At 43.4% G+C, this 25,601-nt stretch overlaps 1 protein-coding gene across 5 annotated transcripts in view; it reads left to right on the top strand.

Annotated features, from left to right (window-relative positions):
• The window catches only part of SUSD1 (sushi domain containing 1), a 137,067-nt gene that overhangs the window by 42,481 nt on the left and 68,985 nt on the right, over window positions 1-25,601 (top strand). For all 5 annotated transcript variants that reach the window (XM_063714362.1, XM_024252820.3, XM_054520450.2 and 2 more), the window contains 3 exons: window positions 10,877-11,056; window positions 22,503-22,600; window positions 23,515-23,701. In XM_063714362.1, coding sequence (XP_063570432.1) covers window positions 10,877-11,056; window positions 22,503-22,600; window positions 23,515-23,701 — 465 coding nt within the window. The remainder of the gene's footprint in view (window positions 1-10,876; window positions 11,057-22,502; window positions 22,601-23,514; window positions 23,702-25,601) is intronic.

The following is a 25,601-nucleotide window of genomic DNA, read 5'->3' as shown; positions in this document are numbered from 1 at the left end:
ACTAATGAGCTCATTAGAGCAGTTAATAAACTACTCTTGAGAATGTGCTTCATGGCAAACTATAACCCTCCCATTTTTGTTTTATGCATGCAATAACATTTTCTTTTCTTTTTTTTTTTTTTTTGAGACAGAGTTTGCTCTTGTCGCTCAGGCTGGAGTGCAATGGCACAAACTTGACTCACTGCAACCTCTGCCTCTTGGGTTCAAGCGATTCTCCTGCCTCAGCCTCCCGAGTAGCTGGGATTACAGGTGCCTGCTCCACGCCTGGCTAATTTTTGTATTTTTAGTAGAGATGGGATTTTACCACGTTGGCCAGCTGGTCTCGAATTCCTGGCCTCAGGTGATCCTCCTGCCTCGGACTCCCAAAATGCTGGGATTACAGGGGTAAGCCACCGTGCCTGGCCACATTTTTTTTTTTTTAATAATTTCAACTTTTATTTTAGATTCAGGGGACTCATGTGCAAGTTTGTTACAAGGGTATATTGCGTGATGCTGAGATTTGGGATATGAATGATCCTGTCACCTATGTAGTGAGTATGGTACCCAACAGTGTTTCAACCTGCTTCCTCCCTCCTCCCTCTATTTGTCCTCCAAGTCTGTCGTTCTCATCTTTATATCCATGAGTACCCAATGTTTAGCTCCCACTTATATGTGAGAACATGTGGTATTTGATTATTCGTTCATGCTTTAATATGCTTAGGATAGTAGAATTTTCTGTTCCTGCATTAATATGCTTAGGATATTAGAAGTGGCCTCCAGCTGCATCCATGTTGCTGCAAAGGACATGATTTTATTTTTTATGGTTGTGTAGTATTCCATGGTGTACATGTATCACATTTTCTTTATCCGGTCCACCATTGATGGGCATCTAGGTTGATTCCATGTCTTTGCTATTGTGAATAGTGCAGTGATGAACATATAAGTGCATGTGTCTTTTTGATTGAACAATTTATTTTCTTTTGGATATATTCCCAGTAATGGGATTGCTGGATTGAATGGTAGTTCTGTTTTAAGTTCTTTGAGAAATCTCCAAATTACTTTCCACAGTGGCTGAGCTGATTTACATTCCCACTGACAGTCTATAAGCATTCTCTTTTCTCTGTAGCCTTACCAGCATCTGTTATTTTTTTGACTTTTTAATAATAGCCATTCTGACTGGTGTGAGATGGAATCTCATTGTGGTTTTGATTTGCATTTTTCTGATTAGTGATGTGGAGCATTTTTTCGTATGTTTCTTGATTGCTTGTGTGTCTTCTTTTGAGACGTGTCTGTTCATGTCTTTTGCCCACTTTTTAATGGAGTTATTTGTTGTTTGCTTGTTGAATTGTTTAAGTTCCTTGTAGATTATGGATATTAGACCTTTGTCAGATGCATAGGTTGTTAATATTTTATCCCATTCTGTAGGCTATCAATTTCCTTTGTTGATAGTTTCTTTTGCTGTACAGAGGCTCCTTAGTTTAATTAGGTCTCACGTGTCACTTTTGTTTTTGTTGCAATTGCTATTGAGGGCTTAATAAGAAACTATTTCCCAAGGCTGATGTCCAGAATGGTGTTTTGCAGTTTTTCTTCCAGCATTCTTACAGTTTGCAGTCTTATATTCAAGTCTTTAATCTGTCTTGAATTAATTTTTATGTACGGTGAAAGGTAGGGGTCCAGTTTCATCCTTCTGCATATGGCTAGCCAGCTATCCCAGCACTATTTGTGTATAGGGAGTCCTTTCCCCATTGCTTGTTATTGTTGACTTCTTTGTGGAAGATAAGATGATTGATCAGGTGTGTGGCTTCATTTCTGGGTTCTCTATTCTGTTCCATTGGCCTATTGGCCTGTGTGTCTGTTTTTGTACCAGTATCATGCTGTTTTGGTTACTGTAGCTCTGTAGTATAGTTTGAAGTCTGGTAATGTAATGCCTCTGGCTTTGTTTTTCTTTTTTTCAGACATGAGGTTGCCCAGGGTGGAGTGTGGTGGTGCAATCATGGCTCACTACAGCCTCAAATTCTTGGGCTTAAGGGATCTTCCTGCCTCAGTCTCCCAAGTAGCTGGGACTACAGGCATGGGTCACCATGCCTAGCTAATTAAAACAATTTATTTTTTGTTTTTGTAGAAACAGTGTCTTAACATGTTGTCCAGGCTAGCCTTGAACTGCTGGGCTCAAGTGATCCTCATGCCTTGGCCTTCCAAAGTACTAGGATTACAGGAGTGAGCTACTGTGCCCAGCCTTGTTCTTTCTGCTGTATAACATTTTCTAAGTTCAACTTGCTAGATATTGAGACATTAGATTCCAACCTCCACCAGGAGTGATATGTGTAATTTAGTGCCCAAGGGATCCTGGAATGAGGGGACAACCTCAACAGTCAAATTCATGGTTATATGCAGATATGCTGCAAGATACATGAAACTTTGTCAAAGGTTCCTTAGACCATGTTGCTTACACAGGAACATCACAAAGTTTAATGTTTAAAATAATGTTTATAATTCAAAGGACTGCAGGGGATATTTAAAAATACAGGATATATGCACAGCCCAGAAAGAGCTTACCATTTAGTGGGGGAGCAAACACTTTCACCGATGAAACAAATGAAGTAAGTATAGGTATCATGCTGAATTATCTGATTTGGAACGTAAGCATTGTGCAGACCCTGGTGTTAATCTGCCTGGACTGTTTAGGCCCTTACAACATTCCACTAATTTCCAGGTGATGTGTTAGCCTTCTAATTGGATTCTAAGGCACGCTAGAGACTTATTTCCGTTATTGTTGGGTAAAGATGAAAACTGACTCGAGTGTGATTTTCTTCAGTTTTTAGCACTTGCTTCTGCTCTTTTGCAAAGCTTTACATATAGCACTTGCTTATTTTTCTGGGGAGATTTTATTTTGGGGTCAATACCAATAAGTGGAATAGGTCTGTCATTCATTCCCCTGGCAGTTGGCAAAATGTCTGCCTCAATTTATTGGCATTGTTGGTCACTTTTTTTCTTTCTCAGCTTGTTATTTATTGATCTCTAAACAGTCTTAGATGGAGCCTTTATATTACTAGATTCTTTCTGTCATCAATCTATGTTATTGTGCTGATGCGTATAATAAACAGCAGCCAATATGGGTGACATTTGTGATACAGTCAGTTGTTGATTAGATGCTGTAAGTTGCCTGTACCTTTCATCAAACAAATTTCCTTCTGGAATATTTCCTTGATAGAATATGAAAGCTAGCCTGTGGATAAACATTTTTATCTTCACGATATGAGATGTAAGTTATATTATAAATTTGGCCCTTGAAACCAGCACAACACATTCTCCTCCACTCCCCCAGGAGTCCTATTTTGAAGCTGATTATTTGAATAAAATCACAGACAATGGGAAAGTAAGGGAAAATTCCCAGCCATGCTCATAATTAGTTGACTGTATTTCTGATGCAGATGCAAACGTTGTTACTTAATAACGTAATTAGCCAGAGAAACATGTGCTTTAATGAATGCCCCTATGCATATGCAATGCAAATTTGTACTGCTTATTTTTTCTTCCTTGGGGGTATAAACTGCTTTTAAATGTTTATTTCCTTGTGATAGTAAGAGTTTTGGGGGTTTTTTATGTATTAAATAGGATTATATTTTTATTTCCCACTGTGGCCTCTGTTGGATTGATTTTTGAGTATTTCTTAGTAGGAACTACCTATTTTCTTGGATGCCATTTGGTCTGAGCAGAAGTGGCAGTAGCTGGGAATATCTGTGACAGGGTCATGTTCTAGGCAAGCCCCAGGCCAGACTCTAATGTCATACATAGGGTTAAACATCAGGCCCAAGAAGGTTTCAGGGAGTCACAGAGCTACAGAGAGCCATCTATTTCCAGCAGCTCTCTTGCTCTGGGAAAGCTCTTGGAGACAAGATTGGGCAAGAGGCGTTGTCATCGAACTCTTCCAGACTGACTTGAATGCTTATTCAGGCAATCTTTTCTCCTTAGGTTTTAGCTAACCTGTAAGGTTAGAGAACCAAGTCAGGGCCTAGGTGGAGCCCTCTGTGATGAAGCTGCCCAGATTTACTGGACCTGGACTTTGAGGTCACACAAACCACAGTTTGAATATCAGCTCTTTTACGAATGGTGTGACTTAAGCTCTTAGGGCCTCCATCTTCCTATCTGTAAACTATATGAAAAAAACCCACCTACCTTGAAGGATTTTCTTTTTTTGTTTTTGTTTTTTTGGGACAGGGTCTCTGTCACTTAGGTTGGAGTGCAGTAGTGCGATCTTGGCTCACTGCAGCTTCCACCTACCTCCTGGGCTCAAGTGATTCTCCCACCTCAGCCTCCTGAGTAGCTGGGACTACAGGCATGAGCCACCAATGCCTAGCTAGTTATTGCATTTTTTTTTTTTTTTTTTTTTTTTTGTGGAGATGTTGCCCAGGCTGGTCTTGAACTCCTGAGCTCAAAGTGATCCGCCCTCCTCAGCTTCCCAAAGTGCTGGGATTACATGCATAAGCCACCTCGCCTGGCTACTTTTTAGGATTTTCTGTTGGAATAAATAAGGTAGTGTATATCTAGTAGACTACCTTGTGTTTGGGAGTATTCCAATGAATGCTATATTCTCTCTCTCTTTCTTCCTTTTCCTTTCCTTTCCTTTCCTTCCTTTCTTTTCTTTCTTTTCTTTCCTTCTCCTTTCCTTCTCCTCTCCCTCTCCTTTCCCTCTCCTCTCCCTCTCCCTCTCCTTTCCTTCTCTTCTCTCCTCTCTCCTCTCCCCCCCCCATTCCCTCCCTTCCCCTCCCCTTCTTTTATTTTTGAGGTGGAGTCTTGCTCTGTTGCCCAAACTGGAGTGCAGTGGTGCATCTTGGCTCACTGTAACCTCTGCCTCCCAGGTTCGAGCGATCCTCCTGCCTTAGCCAACCAGATAGCTGGGATTACAAGCATGCGCCACCACACCTGACTGGTTTTTATATTTTTAGTAGAGACGGGGTTTCAGCATGTTTGCCAGGCTGGTCTTGAACTCCTGGGCTGAAGCAATCCTCCTGCCTTGGTCTCCCAAAGTGTTGAGATTACAGGCATGGGCCACCATGCCTGGCTGAATGCTATTATTATTATTATTATTATTATTTTTGTATTTTAGTAGAGACGGGGTTTCACTGTGTTAGCCGGGATGGTCTCGATCTCCAGACCTCGTGATCCGCCCGCCTCGGCCTCCCAAAGTGCTGGGATTACAGGCGTGAGCCACTGCGCCCGGCCTGAATGCTATTATTATTAAAAGTATTGAAGCCTGAACAACTTTCTTATAATTCCCTGGCACAAGATTAATACTGGTTTTTGTGGGGCTTTTTCTCATCTCTCATCTACTTGGTGTTTGGTACGTGTGAAGTACCTGTGTTGGATAATAAATATAGAAGTAATGTCTGTCCTGTTATTTGGACTTATGATCTACTGATGTCTGGTTTCTTCCTGAGGGGCTGTTGGCATATCATAGCAGCATTTATTGCATCGTGAAGTGTGATAAAGTAGTAGCAAGCTATCAATGAACAATGGTGTAAAACATACGATTTTATGCGGACCTTGTGGAGGTACAAGAATTATAAGACAAAGACTCTGTCCTTGAGGAGCTGTCCATATATTTGGGAAGGCATGTATTCATAAAAAGACACTAAATCTGCAAGGCAGGAAATAAAGGTCATATGAACAGTATAGATAATGCTTGTATAAGGATGGATAATACTCGGCTGAGTGATGGCTCATGCCGGTAATCCCAGCACTTTGAGAGGGCGAAGTGGGCAGATTTCATGAGCCCAGGAATTTGAGGCCAGCCTAGGCAACATGGTGAAAGCCCATATTTATAAAAAATACAAAAATTAGCCATACGTGGTGGTGCATGTGTGAGGTCCCAGCTACTTGGGAGGTTGAGCTGGGAGGATCACTTGAGCCCAGGAGGTTGAAGCTGCAGTGAGCTGTGATTGTGCCACTGCACTCCAGCCTTGGTGACAGGAGTAAGGCCCTGTCTCAAAACAAAACAAAAACCCCTGAAACAACAGAAAGAACAGATAATACTCTATACTTTGTATATCTCTAAGTGTAGGTAATAGTCTTGATTCCGCCCCCCTTCTCACCCTCACATCCAAACTATTACCATGAACATTCAGTTCTGCTTCCAGAATACATCGCAAATCCATCTCTTCCTTCCATTTCCATCCCCTCTGAAGTCCATCCAAGACCATATCATCTCTCTGTTGGACTACTGCTGTAGACCCTGGCTGATGTCTCTTTTTTTATTCCTATTCTTCTCCCAACCTTTCTCTACCTAACAGCCAAAGTGGTCTTTTAAAAACCTAAATCAGATTTTTCATTCCTGTACATAAAACCCAACAAGAGATTCAGTTGCTTTTAAAATAAAGCCCAAGATTTATAAGGCCCTGTGTGGTTTGGTTCTGCTTTTTTCTCCACCTTCATCTCATGCCAGTCTACCTCTCACTAACTAGGCTCCTGCCACGGAGATTGCTTTTCCCTTTTTGGAACCCACCAAGAGCTTTCTTATCTCAGGGTCTTTGCATTGGTTCTTTCATTTGATTGAAATATTCTTCCTTTGGTCCCAAACATGGCTTGCTCATTGCCATCCTTCAGGTCCTAATGTATGTGTCATTTCTTCAGAGAGATCAAATCATTCTGACTACTACGCCATTTAAAACGTTTTTCTGGGAGGATCACTTGAGGTCAGGAGTTTAAGATTAACCTGGCCAACATGATGAAACTCTTGTCTCTACTAAAAATACTAAATTAGCTGGGCGTGGTTGCAGGCACCTGTAATCCCAGCTACTCAGGAGGCTGAGGCAGGAGAATTGCTTGAACCCAGGAGATGGAGGTTGCAGTGAACCGAGATTGCACCACTGCACTCTGGCCTGGGCGACAGAGTGAGACTTCATCTCAAAAAAAAAAAAAAAAAAAAAAAAAAAAATTGTAGGCTGGGCATGGTGGCTCACGCCTGTAATCCTAGCACTTTGGGAGGCTGAGGCAGGCAGATCATTTGAGCTCAGGAGTTCAAGACCATCCTGGGCAACATGGCAAAACCCCATCTCTACTAAAACTACAAAAAATTAGCCGGGTATGGTGGCGCATGCCTATAATTCCAGCTACTTGGGAGGCTGAGGCACGAGAATCACTTGAACCTGGGAGGCAGAGATTGCAATAAGATGAGATCATGCCACTGCACTCCAGCCTGGGCAACAGAGTGAGACTGTCTCAAAACAAACAAAAACAAAAATAAACAAAAAACAAACAAAAAAAGTTTTTTTGAAGTTGAGGCCGGTAAGATCGTTTGAGTCCGAGAGTACGAGACCAGCCTGGGCAGTACAGAGGGACCCCTTCTCTACAAAAAACTGAAAAATTAGCTGGGCATGGTGGTACATGCCTGCGGTCCCAGCTCCTTGGGAGGCGGAGGTGGAAGGATTTCTTGAGCCCGGGAGGTCAAGGCTGTGGCGAGTTGTGATGGCACCACTGCTCTCCAGCCTGGGCAATAGAGTGAGATCACAACAACAGCGACAACAACAACAGAAGTTTTCCCCATCCTGTCACTTAATAATAACTGTTATGATTATTTCTATATAACATTTACCACAATCACAGTTATGTGTTGACTTATTATTATTATTATTTGTCTATTGACTCTCTCTAAGCTCCATGAGGGCAGAAATCTTGCCCACTTTGTTCACTGCTATAGTGACTAGCATGTAATAGGCACTCAATAAACAGGAATAAATAAACAAATGAACATGGATCTTAAAAGTTCAGAGGAAGACAGGATCCCTCTGTTAGTCATGGAGCAGATCAGTCACAGGGAAGGACTTTGCTCAGTGTGAGGGAGAAACAGTGTATCTGCAGAAGAAGGTGTGAGTGCAAAAGCAGAGGAGAGTAAGCTGAGATGGGAGGCACGGGGACTGTAGAATTTCAGAGTTGGAACAGCATTTTTCTTTTTCTTTTTGAGACGGAGTCTCACTCTGTTGGCCAGGCTGGAGTGCAGTAGCACACCCTCAGCTCACTGCAACCTCTGCTTCGTGGGTTCAAGTGATTCTTATGCCTCAGTCTCCTGAGTAGTAGGATTACAGGCACATGTGCCACCACGCCCGGGTAATTTTTGTGTTTTTAGTAGAGATGCGGTTTTGCCACGTTGGCCAGGCTGGTCTCAAACTCCTGGTCTCAAGTGATCTGCCTGCCTCGGCCTCCCAAAGTGCTGGGATTACAGGTGTGAGCCACTGTGCCCGGCCAACTTTCGAGAAGCTGTGGGTGTGGGGAAAAGAATATGACTGACATGCCTTCAACTCCTGGCCATCCCACAATTGCCTGTGTAAATTTGGATGTGTCATTCAATCATTTTGAGCTGTCTTCGCCTGTACAGTGGGGACAATAACCCTTAACATGGATGGGTATTGTGAATATTAATGCTTTATACTTAGGATCCTGTTGGAATGCATATGATGACAAATGGTAGCCTTTTGTACCAGGATTTCATTCAGATTGTCAGCTGAGGGTGTGCACCAAAATTAAATTTGGAGCTTTGTAGAAATTTGAATACCAAGAACCCAATTCAGTACTACTGAATCAGAAGAGTTATCTCTGGGTGGGTGTGGGACTCCAGCACGTGTGTTTTTCTAAAGCTTCCCAGGGGATTCAGACGTATAGCTGTTAGAACCATGCATTTAATCCAAGCCATGCTGAAATCCTCTGTAAATGTCTCTTGCTGAGGGGTTGTTCAACTTGAATAGCTCTGTTAACGGGGAACTCACAGAGCCACAGATCCAAGCTGCTTCCTAACGGGGCATCCACCTGAGCTTTTGAGCCTTAATCGCTAGAGAACAAGTTATTGATTTCTTATCAATTGGATGATATTTGGTATTTTTTTTTTTTTAAATCTTGCAGTCCCAACCAAAGTCATCATGCCTTCCATTATTCTTGGTCACGTCCAAGATGGAAGCCAATCTAGTTATCGTTTGTACTTTTATCCCTTTTGTATTTGTGCTTCTCTCCTAATCCAATGACTTGTCACTGGGTTCCCTCCTAGACTTCCCCACTGAGCACTTTAACCTTCCACCTTCAGTGTACATGAATCTATACCTCCAACCTCTTTAGTGATGTCCCCTCTACTTCCTGCTGTAACTGAACTCTGTCCTGAATTAGAAGATGTTTCAGATGTCAACAATGTGACTAGGCAGTCTTATGAAACATTAACCATCTCCTTGGTTGGTTGCTTGTGTACACACAAATATATTCATGCTTGGAGTGCCTTGGACCATTAAATACGTCTAAAGGTTTGATGCTGGGAAAACATGATGAGGGCCAAAGGGTCTTGTGTCTGGTGAATATGCGTGAAAAGGGAACCACAGCTCTGTGGGCAAACATGGGACATGAGAGATAGACAGGGTTGGAAATTAGATGAGATCCTGCTCTGGGAAACCTCCCTCCTGGAAATAACTGTGGAGTCCTGCAACAGACCAAGCATCCATAATGGGATGGAAAGAGTGCAATTCCATTAAATCCACACATTCTGTATCAGAGGCTCATTTAAAAGAAGCCGTCTATTTCTAAGGCCAAGGATGGCTGATGGGGATATGGGAACAGGTTATATGATTTTCTCTAATTTGAATGCTGTTATCTCAATAAAAGGACTTCTGTTTAAAAAGCCTGGATGTCAGGAGGGCTTAATTTTCTTGGCTTTCTACGGATTGGGGAGAAAATCACAAATCAGAATGAATGCCTTAAGTTTTTTTCTTTCTTTTTTCTTTTTTTTTCTCTTACCATGGAAGAACAGATTTTTTTTTTCTTTCTGTATTTAGGTATAACCGGGACTATTGGTGACACTTGAAGTTATTAGAGCCATCTTATTTTATATTTATTATACTTTCTTGAATAACATTGTATCCATGAGCGCTATTGTATGACATGAAACATTAGTGTGCTTTACTTCTTCCCTTCAACTCACTGCTCTGGTTTTACTGAAATAATTTGAAATTTTATTTTTATTATTATTTTACATTGTTCAACTTTTGGTTCTAGAATCCTTTACTAATAGTTATGTCAAGCTCTACAGTCACATTTAAGTGATTATGGAGACATCCATACATCTTGCTAATTTCATTGTTCCTTGGTATTTTCTCTAAAACCTGTCTGGCCTGCACACTTATTCTTATGATATTTGTTCTGATTCATCTTTTCGATTTTTTTTTCCCAGAAAAGATAAACGGATCGATTTTTAAAAATTCTGAAATATCTAAAAATGACTTTCTTGGGCTCTTAAGTGAAGTATAGTTTGGCTGGGTCTAGAATGGTTATGTCATAATCTTTTACCTCTAGATAGTTCTTTGTAAATATTTAATTGTCTTTTAGTAGTCAGAGTTGTACAGAAAAATTTTCATATCAATTTTGTAATTCCAGGTTTGTCTCCTCCTATGCAACTTATTTTTTTCATTGAAAGGTGCATATAAGTTGAATCCTTAGGAGATAAATACTTTCTCCATTAATTTGCTTTAAAAAGTTCAGAGATTTTGAATATCTTCTATTTAACAATCAGTTGGCAATAATTGCTACAATTGCATTATCATCTACTCTGGGATTGATGATCTGAGGATACATAGTAAAATGTACTAGATAACTGTAATATTTAAAAGGACCCTAAGATATATTATTTCATAGATCAATGAATTCTTTATAAGTAAATAATTGCATAATTTGACTATTCTCTATGTGTGCATGTTTGGAAATTTTATTAAATTCAGACATACTTATATAGGATTATTTGATGGGGTTAGTGTTTTCTCTTTTCCTGTTTGAGTGGCCTCTATCACTATTAAATATTTATTTTAAAGATATGAATTGTAGGGCTGGAAGTCAGGGCTTGTAACCAGTGCTGTGTTGGTTCCCATTGCAGAGATCAACTGTGGCAACCCTCCAGAAATGCGGCACGCCATCTTGGTAGGAAATCACAGCTCCAGGCTGGGCGGTGTGGCTCGCTATGTCTGTCAAGAGGGCTTTGAGAGCCCTGGAGGAAAGATCACTTCTGTTTGCACAGAGAAAGGCACCTGGAGAGAAAGTACTTTAACATGCACAGGTACATATTCTGTTCTTCTGGGCTCCTGCTACCCAGGAACAAAGCAGCCAGTGGGAGCTGAGGGCCTAAAACTATCTGATTGCTGCTTCGCTCTACATACTGTACCCAGCTCTGCTGTTTACCTGGTTGTGCACCTGGCTTTAGATTTGTCAGCTAAATCCTGAAGATTTAGAGGGTGGACTGGAAAAATAAGTTGGATAGAAAATGTTATGCATCCATCTTTTGAGACTCACCTTAAATCGATGTGATTCCTGTCCCCTCTGCTTGACTGGCTGAGACATTTTTCTCCATGAACCATTTTCTCAGAGGGGCATGCTCCTAACTTAACACCTGTTGACCGCTTTTCAGAGAAAAGGTGGTATGATGAAAAATAGTTTTTAAATGTTTCTTAATTGTGTTAACACACATAAAACATAAAATTTAACATCTAATACAGTTTTATTTCTTTTTTTTTGAGATGGAATCTTGCTCTGTCACCCAGGCTGGAGTGCACTGGTGCGATCTCAGCTCACTGCAACCTCCGCCTCCCGGGTTGCAGTGATCAAGTGATTCTCCTGCCTCAGCCTCCCGAGTAGCTGGGAATACAGGTGCCCGCCACCATGCCCAGCTAATTTTTGTATTTTTAGTAGAGATGGGGTTTCACCATGTTGCCCAGGCTGGTCTCGAACTCCAGGCCTCAAGTGATCTGCCTGCCTAGGCCTCCCAAAGTGCTGGGATTACAGGTGTGAGCCACCATGTCTGGCTTACCATCTAATATAGTTTGGATGTTTGTCTCCTCCATATCTCATGCTGAAATGTGGTCTCCAGTGTTGGAGGTGGGGTCTGGTGGGAAGTGTTTGGGTCATGGGGGTAGATCACTCAGGAATGGCTTTGTGTCCTCCCCTTGGTGATGAGTTCTTGCTCTTAGTTCACATGAGAGCTGGTTGTTAAAAGGAGCCTGGCACCTGCTTCTCTCTCTCTGGCTCCCTCTCTTGCTGTGTGACATGCCTGCTCCCTCTTCACCTTCTGCCACGATTGTCAACTTCCCAAGGCCCTCACCAGAAGCAGATGCTGGTGCCATGCTTCCTGTACAGCCTGCAGAACCATGAGCTGGATAAACCTCTTTTCTTTATAAATTCTCAGGTATTCCTTTCTCAGGTATACCTGCTAGTCTCAGGTATTCCTTTATAGCAACATGAAACTGATGAATACACCATCTTAACTATTTTTAAGCGTGCAGTTCAGTAGTGTTTATGTATACTCATGTTGTTGCACAACCAATCTCCAGAACTTTTTCATCTTGCAAAACTGAAACTTTATACCCATTAAACAACAACTCCCCATTTGCCCCTCCCCACAGCCCCTGGAACCTCACCCTTCTACTTTCTGTCTCTTGTGAATTTGACTACTGTAGGTATCTCATATGGTACTTGTTCATTTGAGACTGGCTTATTTCACTAAGCATAATGTCTTTAAGACACATCCATGTTGTAACATGTGTCAACATTTCCATTCTTCATCTAGTCCATTATATGAGTATCCCACATTTTGTTTATCCATTCATCTGTTGATGGACACTTGGGTATGTTCCATCTTTTGGCTATGGTGAATAATGCTGCTATGAAATGTGTGTACAAATCTCTCTTTGAGACCCTGTTTTCAATTCTTTTGGATACATATCCAGGAGTGGAATTGCTGGTGAAAAGGAGTTTTGAGGCCTGGTGCAGTGGCTCATGCCTGTAATCTCTGCACTTTGGGAGGCTGAGGCAGGTGGATCACTTGAGGTCAGGAGTTCAAGACCAGCCTGGCCAACATGGCGAAACCCCATGTCTACTAAAAATATAAAAATTAGCCAGGTGCAGTGACTCACACCTGTAATCCCAGAACTTTGAGAGGCCAAGGCAGGAGGAGGATTGCTTGAGCCCAGGTTTTCAAGACCAGCCTGGGTGACATAGTGAGACCCCATCTCTACAAAAAATTAAAAATTTGCCAGGTGTGGCAGTGCACACCTGTAGTCCCCACTACTCGGGTGGCTGATGCAGGAGAATTGCTTGAACCCAGGAGACAGTTGTAAGCCAAGATCACGTCCCTGCACTCCAGCCTGGGGAAGAGAGTGAGACTCTGTCTCAATAAAAAAAGGAGTTTTGAGACTTCACTTCATATTCTAGCAATGCCAAATATTAGCTGTGTGTCATTAGGCAAGGCATTCCGAGCCTCGGTTTCCTCATCTATAAAAGAGGGAAATAAAGTCTGTTTTTCTTACCTCAGAGAGTGCTGAAAAGGAATCGAATAAGATAATCTGTGGGGCGCATTTTAGAAAGCTGAAAGCACCGTGCACATGTTAGTCTTTTTCCTAAAGTTGTTAGCCTTATGTGAAGATCTTCTCATGAATCAGAAGCGTGCACTTCTACGTGATTCATTTCACACCTCTGCCTCCGAGGGACAAGGTGAGAAAAGGCAATGATTCTTACCATTTGTGATGGCTGTTCAGAAGGTATGACAAATGGTTGTCACATAGTCCCTGGGAATATATTTCTGGCTGTTGACTTGCTTGGCTCTGAAGACAGGTCTCTGAAGAGTGAAATCTCCAGGAGCTTTGATCTGGGTCTCTGGTTTGACTAGCAGCGGAATTGTGGTCTTGCCCACTAACATTTTGCATCGGAAAGTCTAGCCAGAGCAAACAAGACATGTAGGCCCCTGGGGATTATTTGTCTGTAGAGCAATGGTTCATAACAATGTTGGGGATGGGAATTTGAGGAAATCTGTCCATTCATTCAATAGATATCTATTTAGCATGCACTATATGTCAGGTACTTTGTCGGCATGACCCTCTTGGAATTTACAGTGCAACAGGGGAAACAGACCTTTTCCCCAAAGATATGCACATACACATACACATATAATGTTTTACAAGTAACAAGGTATTCCTGGACCTCTGAAATCCTTGAGTAAAGCATTCTTGGGATAGATGGAAAGCTCAGCTCTGCTGTTGAGGCCCTGTGTGTGCCATGCAATTCCTATATTTGGTTATCTCCATCGCGAATTCAAGAGGATGTAGGCCAGAGACTGCAATCAGAAAAACAAAGAAGGGTAGAGCTGGATAAGAACCCAGAGATATAATGCAGTCTTCTCTTAGAGAGGTCTCATTGACTTGCCCAGCCTGCACAGAGGAGCAAGGGCAAATGTGTAACTGACACCAAAGACTCTAGGGGGTCCAGTCTTAATAATTGGAGCTAATGCCATGCTGGACTAGACTGATGGTCACTCCAACCTATCATGGCATTTGCAAAAGCACCTCCAAGAGTTATTTGGAGGAAGTGAGGTAGCTGCCTCCTGGAATGCTGAATTCAATGTTTGGGGAAGTATTCCCGACACAGAGCAATTGCTGGAGTCACTTGGTAAGAGCTGGGTATAGCTTCTGAGCCTCAGCCATTTGCTTCATTGCTCAAGCTGCTCTGCCTCCACCATTCAGCAGTCAATGGGGGTATAAGAATTACTCACCGCATGAAAAACCAGTGGATCTGCATGGGGCATAGTAAGCTATTAATTAGCTGATGCTTGTAGAGCACTTTGAAGAACAAACATGTTATGTAACTGCTAATTATAATTACCATCCTCAGCCTGCTACCTTTCACAAAGTCTGTGGCTCCAGCTGCAGCTGTTTCCATGGGTTTATGCGAGCTTTGATTTCAGAAAAGAAAAGGCATTCTCCCTGAGAGCTGTGATCTTTCTGTGAGGAGGCCTTTATGCCCTCAATCAGGATTGGCAGCTAAATTCAATTTCCGCAGATAAAGGGGATGATTTACATGCTGATTAATTCATGGTGCAATGCAGATGATCTCTGGGTGGGTAGGTAGGAGAGGCTGCTGGTAATGTAGTGAGAGCTGCTGATTACCATGGCTCTTGCTCAGCTATCCCTCTTCTTTTTTCTTTTCCCTGTTTTTCACTTGTTACCTATTTCTTCACTCCCCTCATCCCAACTGTCTCTGTGTATTTTGTTGTTGTTGTTGGAGATGGAATCTCACTCTGTTACCCAGGTTGAAGTGCAGTGATCACAGCTCACCACAGCCTCAAACTCCTGGGCTCAAGCGCTCCTTCTGCCTCAGCCTCCCAAGCAGCTGGGACTACGGACATGACCCACCACGCGTGGCTAAATTTTTAAAATTTTTTTTGTAGAGACGAGGGTCTCACTTTGTTGCCCAGGCTGGTCTCAAACTGCTAGCCTCAAGCCATCCTCCTGCCTCTGTGTATTTTATATTTTCCTTTCTTCGTGTTCACGTTTGGCTTCCCCTCTCATCTTTTTCTACTTTTCTGCTTCTCTCTGAATGCCTCCTACCTCTGTCCTGTTTTCACTGTTCATCTTCCTGTTTAGTTCCAAACTGGGTAGAATAATTTATCTTTACCTGGGTTGTTTTTAATGAAGCCACTAGTCTTTGGGATTAGTAGCACAAATCGTATGTGCTTTTAATGGGGTGTGAGCTCTATCAAGCTGGTGGGACTTATTTTTTCCCGCCCCCCTCCCCCGCTTCCCTGCAAGGCCAGTTTGGACTGGAAACTCCAGACAGCTGGGAATTAGGCAATCACTTTCGTGTCTGGAAAAACCCCAGGTGGAAGCTTGATGTTAATGAGTCGGTTTACCTCAAGATCAAAGAGACTGATTCATTCTTGATAAGACTTTCCCTGGCTTCAATTCTGCACAGGCCATTTGGCTTTTCATGTTTAGAATCTGAGTTAATGATTATAAGGCTGACGCTCACTCACTCCACGCTCTCGGAAGGGTAACATCTCTGCTGAAACAGAGGCTGTTTATCGCTAGGATCCTTTCTGTGCCTCTAAACTGCTCTGGGCACTGCTCTGATGCCTCCAGGACTCCTGTTGGCCTCTGTCCCTTCTGTTTGGCTGGTGACCCTCTTCTCCAGCCCACTGGGTGCTCACTTGCAGCCACACACATTTCAGATGGAACAGAAAGGTCAGCCGGGATAAATGGATACATTTACATAAATAGCCACATGGCCGGATGTATTGGAATATGTGAATGAGGTTTGGACCATCAAGCATTATAGCTACTGCTGGCTGAGCATGAATGTACACACCCGGGGCTCAGCTAGGGACCTTAATGCTCGATTTCATTTCATCCTCTTAAAACCCTTTTGAAGTAAGCTTTGTTATTTTCATTTCATAGATGAGTAATCTGAGACTCATAAAGATTAAGTGACTTTTACATGGTCACTCAATAATTAGCAAATGGTAGAGCCAGGATTTGAACTGAGGCCTGTAAGCCCAGAAAGACCACATTCTTTCTCCTATGTCAGTTGTCTTCCAAGCTTGAATTATTTGTATACCACTCTGACACAATGTTTGCCATAATAAGAGTATTATTTACTTAGAATGTTTCCTTAAACAACCTAACCTTAAATTTATAATTCAAATTTATTAAGGATAATATATGTGATCTCATGAGTTTGATGAAGTAGGTGTATTTTTCTGATATACACAAAAACCAATACATAGTGAACAGATAAAAATGTGTTCCTGGCTGGGCGTGGTGGCTCATGCCTGTAATCCCAGCACTTTGGGAGGCTGAGAGGGGTGGATCACCTGAGGTCAGGAGTTTGAGACCAGCCTGGCCAACATGGTGAAACCCCGTCTCTACTAAAGATACAAAAATTAGCTGGGTGTGGTGGCACGCGTCTGTAGTCCCAGATACTTGGGAGGCTGAGGCCGGAGGATCACTTGAACTCAGGAGGCGGAGGCTGCAGTGAGCTGAGAACACGCCACTGCACTCCATCCTGGGTGACAGTGCAAGACTCTGTCTCCAAAAAACAAAAAAAGTATTCGCGTGCCACCAAAAATCATCCCAAAGTGTGCAATATATTTTACACTAACGTACTCTAAGCCATGCTACTCCTACTTATTTTATGTGAATCTAAGACTTCAAAGAAAGAAAGGAAACACATGAAAACTTTTATAGCCAAACATACTTTTATTCAAGTAGCCACTGTGGGAAGCCATATCCTGATTTCTGTGGTGCTGCCATTATCATCATGTGTTTGCCTTGGAATCCTATTTGATAATGGCCTTTGGAGGTAGTTTATGAGCCGTATTAGAAGATCAGTTACATTCCTTTTGAAATCAGATGCTATTTTGACTAGAAATGATGCTGAGCTTGCTTGACCATCTGTTTGGGTCACCTGGATTTATTCTCTATGACCTTTTGCTGTTTCCAAAAATAAAGAAAAAGGATATAAAATTGTAAACCAAGGGAGTACACTAGACCAGCCCCTGTCCTTGCACAGTGGGACTTCTGAAAGAGTAGTCTGGGCTCACTGTCTTGTTCCCTCCCCTCCTATGCTCTTCTCAGCCTACTGGGGGGAAACCAGGCATCGAACACCCCCACTTCACTGTAGCATCTCACCAAGGTCACTGATGACCACCTAACTGCCAACTTCAAGTTCCAGTTTCAGCTGTCATTCTTCTCAACCTTTCCACAACATTTAGCATTGTTGATCATTTATCCATCCATTCAACCAGTCAACCAAATAATACATAGTTTTTAATATCTATATTTAAGGCACTGTACTAGGGCCTGAGGATAGAGAGAGAAACATGGTCTTTGCCATTGTAAAGTTACGTTCAGGAGGGGTGGTCATTATATCACGACTTACATATTTAGTTACAAATGTGTTAAGTACCATATACAGAAATACTAGATGCTAACAAAATACCAAAATACATAACATTATGTATATCTGTATCTATATATACATAAGATGTATATGTACCTGTGTGTACACACACACACACAGAGTAAAGCAAAACAAAGGCACTTACTTTATCACTCACTGAGACTTTCTTTCCCCAAATCCAATGAGAGTTCAGCTGGACACTGTGGGGGCCTCCTTCTTTTAAGCCAGAGAGGCCTCTGTGTTCTACAACTGGACAGGCCGAGGGCCTGCTCTTCCCACCTCTACCCAAAGTCAAACCACAGATCTGATCCTGATGCCGTGGGCACTCCATGAGGGGAGAAGAGCCCTGTGAAAGGAGAGAGGGAGATGGAGTTTGCACCCTCTGCCTTGACCTGCTCCAGGCCCTTCTTGGCTAGGGGATGAGGAGGCTGTGGGAGACTGGTGGGAAGGAAGGCTGATAATTTTCTTAAAAAATTTTTATTTTTATTTTTTAGGGACAGAGTCTTGTTGTATCACCCAGGCTGGAATGCAGTGGCATGATCTCAGCTCACTGCAACCTCCGCCTCCCAAGTTCAAGCGATTCTTGTGCCTTGGCCTCCCGAGTAGCTGGGATTACAGGTGTGCACCACCACACCTGGCTAATTTCTCTATTTTTAGTAGAGACATGTTTTCACCATGTTGGCCAGGCTGGTCTCGAACTCCTGGCCTCAAGTAATCCGTCTGCCTCAGCCTCTCAAAGTGCTGAGATTACAGGTGTCAGCCACTGTGCCTGGCCTTGGAAAGCTGAGAGACACTCTTTCAAGTCCTTCCTTTCCTTCCTAGACATCAGTCACTCTACCAGCCTCCTGCCTCTCTTCTGCATTGCCTTTCTCCTCTGGTTCCCCCCCCCCTGGGTTTCAGTGTTCCCCAGTGTTCTGCCATTGGGCCATTCACTGTCTCTGTCCTACCTGCATATCGCACCTGCACCCATACCTTCAACTACCATTCACAGATCCATGACTTTGAAGAGTACTTTTTCCTTACATAGTCAGCAGATAACATCGTCACAGCCCAGTGCCTGGCATGGCAGGATGCTTGGCATTTGATAGCCATTCAGTTAGTAGTGAGCAGGGAATGAAAGAGCCCTGGGACAGCTCCAAAGAGGACTTCCAGAAATGTTTTCAGTTATCAGCACTATTGGAATGAGGGCATAAATTAAAAAGGCAGCATTAATGTAGATGTTGAATATCTGATTCTTTTATAAAGGAGTCTTTCCAACTAATTTGTAGGCACCTGGAGGGAAAAGCAACCAAACTTTGTTAAACTGCTCCCTGGGATGAAATATCTGACACCCCTATAATTGGATCTGGGTCCCATCTGTGCAGAGAGCATGGCACAGGCTGGAGGCAGATGGCATCTTTGAGGTGCCATTTACAGTTGTCATAGTGAATGAGCAAGAAGGAAGGACAAGAAAGAAAACTCCTTTCTAATCTCTGCTTGGATGACAAAGGAACTGAGAGTAAGAAGGAAATTCGCTTTGCTGGCAACTCAGAGAGAAGACGAGGGCTGGGCTGGTGCCTTTTCTTTCTGGACCAGGTGGTGAGTTAGCATCAAAGGGATGTGTAAGTGAGCAGAGACGCCAAGAGCTCTGGGGCTTTGAAGGGCAGCAAAGAGGGTAGAGGCCTGAAATATCTGGGGCTTGTTCAGACTGATAAAAGACTGGTACCAACATCATCTTTATGCTACCCAAGGGGGCGAACTGGTAAGGTCATTGTGTCTCTTAGGGTACCCATGCTCATAATTGGAGTATTTCTTTTCTTCTTTTTTCTTTTTTCTTTTCTTTTCTTTTTTTTCTTTCTTTTTTTGCAATGGAGTCTCATTCTGTCACCCAGGCTGCAGTGCAGTGGCACAATCTTGGCTCACTGCAACCTCTGCCTCCCGGGTTCAAGCGATTCTCGTGCCTCAGTCTCCCAAGTAGCTGGAATTATAGGCATGTACCACCACGCTTGGCTAATTTTTTTGTACTTTTAGTAGAGATGCGGTTTCACCATGTTGCCCAGGCTGGTCTCAAACTCCTGACCTCAAGTGATATGCCCGTCTCAGCCCCCCAAAGTGCTAGGATTACAGGCGTGAGCCACTGCGCCCTCTTGGCCCACAATTGGAGTATTTCTTTGATTTCAAATTGTGTGTGTTCTAGGGAGAAATACTGATATAGAGATCCAGGAATGCTGCAGACAGCCATAGGTGGCCTTTCTGGTATCTCGGCAGGAGTTTGCCTATTTTCCCCTCTCTGCCTCCATTGATTTTCACTTGCTAACAGATGACCTGGGCTTACCCAAGACCAGGTCATGTGGGACACAGCATCTAGGCATTGCTGCTGAAGGGATGATTTAGTAAAGATATAAACTCTTCTTTGGGCAGAGAGATCAGTAGATCTGCATCAATCCAAAGCTAGCATTGGTTCTGAGTACAGAAGAAGAGGATTGGCCCTACAGCTACCTAAGGTGCAGGCTTCCTTTTGCACTTGGAGACTGCGAAGAGATTTACTAGAAGGGAGAAACAGGAGCTGAGTTGTGGAGAGTCATTTTCTGAGATGGAGAATTTGCTTTCTCACTCTTCTTAGATGGGAGCCTTTCATTGGGTTTATATTTATTATGCAGTAGAGAATCAAATCCCAGGCACCAGGAGTGGGAACCAAGGGCAGTAAAACAGGGAAAGAAGGAGAGTCAGCGTACGATGCCTGATTGTACTGGTCTCCACAGAGGGCGGGCATTACCCCATCTGTGTGACAGTGTCCTTAGATGCTGAAGAAACTAAGTCTTTGTTGGACAGCCCTTCAGAGGAAAGAAAGGAGGAAGGATTTCTCTACCAGCTCCTGTCCCCATGGCATTTTAACTCTCCTGCACTTCCAGATGGCATGTGCTGGGGTGTGGATGCTGCAGCAGGGAAGCTCCAGAATAGGAGGCAAGACCTGGTCATGTTGTCAAAACCCATCTAGGGATGGGACAAGGAGCAGGGGAAGCTGAGAGAGGCTGAGGAGTTCTTAAGAGGTGCCTGCTTCAATGGGAAAGCTTGAACTGGGGCTGTGGAATATCCCTTTTTGGTGACATGAGGATAACTTTCTCCAGGAATAATTGTATGACAGCTTCTGTCTGCAGGAATTTTGTTTCTTTTTCTTTTTGTTTTTGAGATGGAGTCTCACTCTGTCACCCAGGCTGGAGTACAGTGGCAGGACCTTGGCTCACTGCAACCTCTGCCTCCCGGGTTCAAGTGATTCTCCTGCCTCAGCCTCCCAAGTAGCTGGGACTACAGGAACCTACCACCATGCCCAGCTAATTTTTGTATTTTTAGTAGAGACAGTGTTTCACAATGTTGGCCAGGCTATTCTCTAACTCCTGACCTCAGGTGACCAACCTGCCTTGGCCTTCCAAAGTGCTGGGATTACAGGCATGAGCCATTGCGCCAGGCCTGTTTGTTTTTGATAATATTGTAAATGAAATTGTTTCCTTAATTTCATCTTTGGACTGCTCATTGCTAGTGTATAGAAATACAACAGATTTTTGTACATTGACCTTGTATCCTGCAACCTCGCTGACCTCCTTTCTCAGCTCTAATACTTGTTTTGGTGTGGATTCCTTAGAGTTTTATATATAGAAGTATATAAGATCATATCATTTGCAAGTAGAGATAGATTTACTTGTTTGTAGGAAGTTTATTTTATTTTATTTTATTACTTTTGGGATGGAGTTTTGCTCCGTCACCCAGGCTGGAGTACAGTGGTGCAATCTCAGCTCACTGCAACCTCTGCCTCCCAGGTTCAAGCGATTCTCCTGCCTCAGCCTCCCAAGTAGTTGAGATTACAGGCATGTGCCACCGTGCCCCGCTAAGTTTTGTATTTTTAGTAGAGATGGGGTTTCACTGTGTTGGCCAGGCTGGTCTCAAACTTCTGAGCTCAGGTAATCCGCCAACCTTGGCCTCCCAAAGTGCTGAGATTACAGGTGTGAGCCACTGCACCTGGCTGGGAATTTGATTTCAAAGAAATAAAAAGCTAGATCCCCTTTCATTCTTCCTGTCTGAACAGCCACTTGCGGGTTGACTGGGACTGTTGAAAACTATGTTACTTCAGGGAACCAAGGCCTTCATATGGTTTTCCACATTGCCGAATTCATTACCTGGAATATATGCAGAATATTTAAAAGAAGCAGAACAACCCAGGGGAATCAGTGGCCTCCTGATAGACCAGGATTAAATAGCTTCAGTTACAGGAGTCCCAGAAGTACCTAGAAACCTTGTGGAGAATTTCTTTAGTTTGCCCCAACCTGTTTCTGAGGCGTGGTCCTGTGTGGTGAGACATGTCATTTTCCCCCTGGGGACAGCAGTGACTTGAAGGAGTTTCCCATCATTCTGCTGGGAAGAGAAAGGTGGAAGCAGGTCTTACCTGTGCAGTTCCAGGGAAGGTCTCACTGAGGACCCAGCTCTGGGCCTCATTCCATTCTACCAGAGTGGAATGCCAGTGGCATCCAGTGGCCTGTCAGGTGAATCACAGGTTAGAATTCTGACCTATATCCAAGCTGGAATCTTTCCTTTCCCTCTAAGTCAGGTAATGGGCCACACTCATTCATGATGAAGAGAAGTGGGGTGATTGGCTTGGGAGAGCTTGCATTGCCTGACTCAGTGTCTGCCTCTGAGGATGAATGGTGACCAGCAAAGATACTAGCTGTGCAGAGAGACTGATCTCCTTTAGAATTTTCCTAAAGCCCATTGATGCATTTTTGTGAGTTGACTGCCTTTTTCTCTTTTAGAAATTCTGACAAAGATTAATGATGTATCAGTGTTTAATGATACCTGTGTGAGATGGCAAATAAACTCAGGAAGAATAAACCCCAAGATCTCATATGTGGTAAGTAAAGTGATCTACTTTTTCGTGCTAGGACAGACACGTCACCCATGGGAATATGAGTCAGAGGGACTTGCTTCCGTGAGAGCTTCTCAATCTAATTGCTTTTTTTTTTTTTTTTTTGAGACAGTCTCACTCTGTTGCCCAGGCTGGAGTGCAGTGGTGGGATCTCAGCTCACTGCAACCTCGGCCTCCCGGGTTCAAGCGATTCTCCTGCCTCAGCCTCCTGAGTAGCTGGGATTACAGGTGTGCACCACCATGCTTGGCTAATTTTTTGTATTTTCAGTAGAGATGGGGTTTCACCACGTTGGCCAGGCTGGTCTCGAACTTCTGATCTCAGGTGATCCACCTACCTCGGCCACCCAGAGTGCTGGGATTATAGGCATGAGCCACTGCGCCTGGCCTCAATCTAATTGCTTTCTGATCCCATTGTCATTTAAAAAGAGTGGACAGAATTTTTGAAGATATCTGGATGATTTCGTTATTTTGCATTTTGTGTTTAACATATTTGTCATTCAGCAGGGTGCTTGTGTGGGGGATGCGTTTATATTTGGCATCCTCACGATTGCTTGTTTCCAAGCACTTGTATTTCACTCCCCCAGAGCAAGCCCGGGAGCGTCTGCTGACTTGGTGACAGAGTGCCGCCAATGGTCCTCAGGTTGCAATTGTCTCCATTTGATCATTTGTATGCAGGAGAGCACTTCCTAGGGACATTGCTCATTTATGTCTCCTCTAGGGGTTTAATATTCACTGGGCTGATCAGACTTTATCAGCAAACCAGGTTTACCTTACGAATGCTCCGTGGCTGAGCAGTACAGTATAAAATGGAATAGTAGGAGAATGGGCTCCAGCGCCACAAATCCTGGATTGTTTTGACTGGAGTCAGAGTGAGTTCTCTTTGTCTTTTCCTCTCAAAGATATCCATAAAAGGACAACGGTTGGACCCTATGGAATCAGTTCATGAGGAGACAGTCAACTTCACCACAGACAGCAGGACCCCAGAAGTGTGCCTAGCCCTGTACCCAGGCACCAACTACACTGTGAACATCTCCACAGCACCTCCCAGGCGCTCGGTGCCAGCTGTCGTCGGTTTCCAGACAGCTGGTAGGTGGAGGTGAAGTCTCATTTCCTCCTAGAAAATGCTAAGCACAGAATGTGGGGAAGTATGCTGCAGAATCAGCTGGGCCAGAGAGCTCCTATTTGCTGTCTGAGATTTATACTCAGATGTAGTTGCTCCAGCCACAGAACTAGAGCAGGTTGAGAGATCCGTATCCTCTTGGTACCAGGCTGAATGGGCTCTCGGGTATTTTTTCTCAGCTGAGCCCTCTGGGAGAGGTGGAAAGTAATAAAAAGGCATTTAAAAGGAAAACATTAGGTGATGATCAGTCCACTCTCAAATATTCAAGGCAACAGAGGGTAGCCATGTGGCTTATCTTTGGTAGTAAACTCAAAAGTCATTTCTGGCCAGGTGTGGTGGCTCATGCCTATAATCTCAGCACTTTGGGAGGCTGAAGTAGGCGGATCACTTGAGGTCAGGAGTTCCAGACCAGCTTGGCCAACATGGCAAAACCCTATCTCTACTGAAAATAGAAAAACTTAGCTGGGTGTGGTGGCACACACCTGTAGTCCCAGCAACTCGGGAGGCTGAGGCACAAGAATCACTTGGACCCAGGGGGCAGAAGTTGCAGTGAGTGAGCCAAGATTGCGCCACTGCACTCCTGCCTGGGAAACAGGGCAAGACTCTGTCTCAAAAAAAAAAAAAAAAAAAAAAAAAGTCATTTCTTGCTCTTGTGTGTGAAAGAGGAGGTGCCAGGGAGGCTGACCCAGCAGCTTTAAAGAGATCAAGTTGAGAGTGGGGAAGTGGAAGCAGGGGCACCCCTAGGGTGTAGGAGGGTAGGTGTTAGCTGAAAAAAGGAGTGGAAGGAAGGAGCTTTAAGAAGTAGAAATAAACCTCATTTTACATAATTGTCACGTGGGTTTTTAACAACATTGTGACAATTACAGTAAGTTAAAAAAAAAAAAGCTCTAGTTATGGGTATGAGGACTAATTAAATACCCTGTAGACAGGTGGGGCACAGTGGCTCATGCCTGTAATCCCTGCACTTTGGGAGGCTGAGGAGGATTGCTTGAGGCCAGGAGTTTGAGGTCAACCTGAGCAACACAGTGAGACCCCATCTCTACAAAAAAAAAAAAAAAAAGAAAATTTAGCTTGGTGTGATGGTGCATGCCTATAGTCCCAGTTACTCGGGTGGCTGAGGCAAGAGGATCACTTAAACCCAGGAGTTCGAGGCTGCAGTGAGCTATGATCATGCCACTGCACTCCAACCTGGGTGACAGGGCAAGACCCTGTCTCAGAAAACAAACAAAAAACCCTGTAGACAAACCTTGACAAGTAATTGATGTCATTTATTTATTTTTTGAGATGGAGTCTTGCCCTGTCGCCCAGGCTGGAGTGCAGTGGTGTGATCTCAGCTCACTGCAATCTTTGCTTCCTAGGTTCAAGCAATTCTCCTGCCTCAGCCTTCTGAGTAGCTGGGATTACAGGCATCCACTACCGTGCCTGGCTATTTTTTTGTATTTTTAGTAGAGACTGAGTTTCACCTTATTGGCCAGGCTGGTCTTAAACTCCTGACCTCAAGTGATCTGCCCACCTCAGCCTCCCAAAGTGCTGGGATTATAGGTGTGAACCACCACAGCTGGCCGATGTCATTTATTATTTTGAAGGAGTTGAGAAAGTTCTTAATTAGCTGTTTGCTATCCCACTTAAACTGTACCTTAACCCGAGTAGCTGGGAAGTGACACAGATTCAGCAGAAATAGTTGAAAAAGTCTGCCTATCTTAACAATATAAAACCAGCTATGAGATTATACAAATTAGGTCTCTTGACATTTGTATATAAATAAAACAAAATTAATTCTTTGCAAGTAAATAATATGCAGGCAAAGATATTATAAAATTAATATGGTAACTAATCAGAGAAGCCTTACAAAATTATTAGTAAACT

Source organism: Pongo abelii, chromosome 13 (assembly GCF_028885655.2).
Source record: "Pongo abelii isolate AG06213 chromosome 13, NHGRI_mPonAbe1-v2.0_pri, whole genome shotgun sequence".
NCBI classification, from domain to species: domain Eukaryota; kingdom Metazoa; phylum Chordata; class Mammalia; order Primates; family Hominidae; genus Pongo; species Pongo abelii.
Note: the sequence above shows the minus strand (reverse complement) of the source record. Positions and strands in the feature narration are given on the sequence as shown.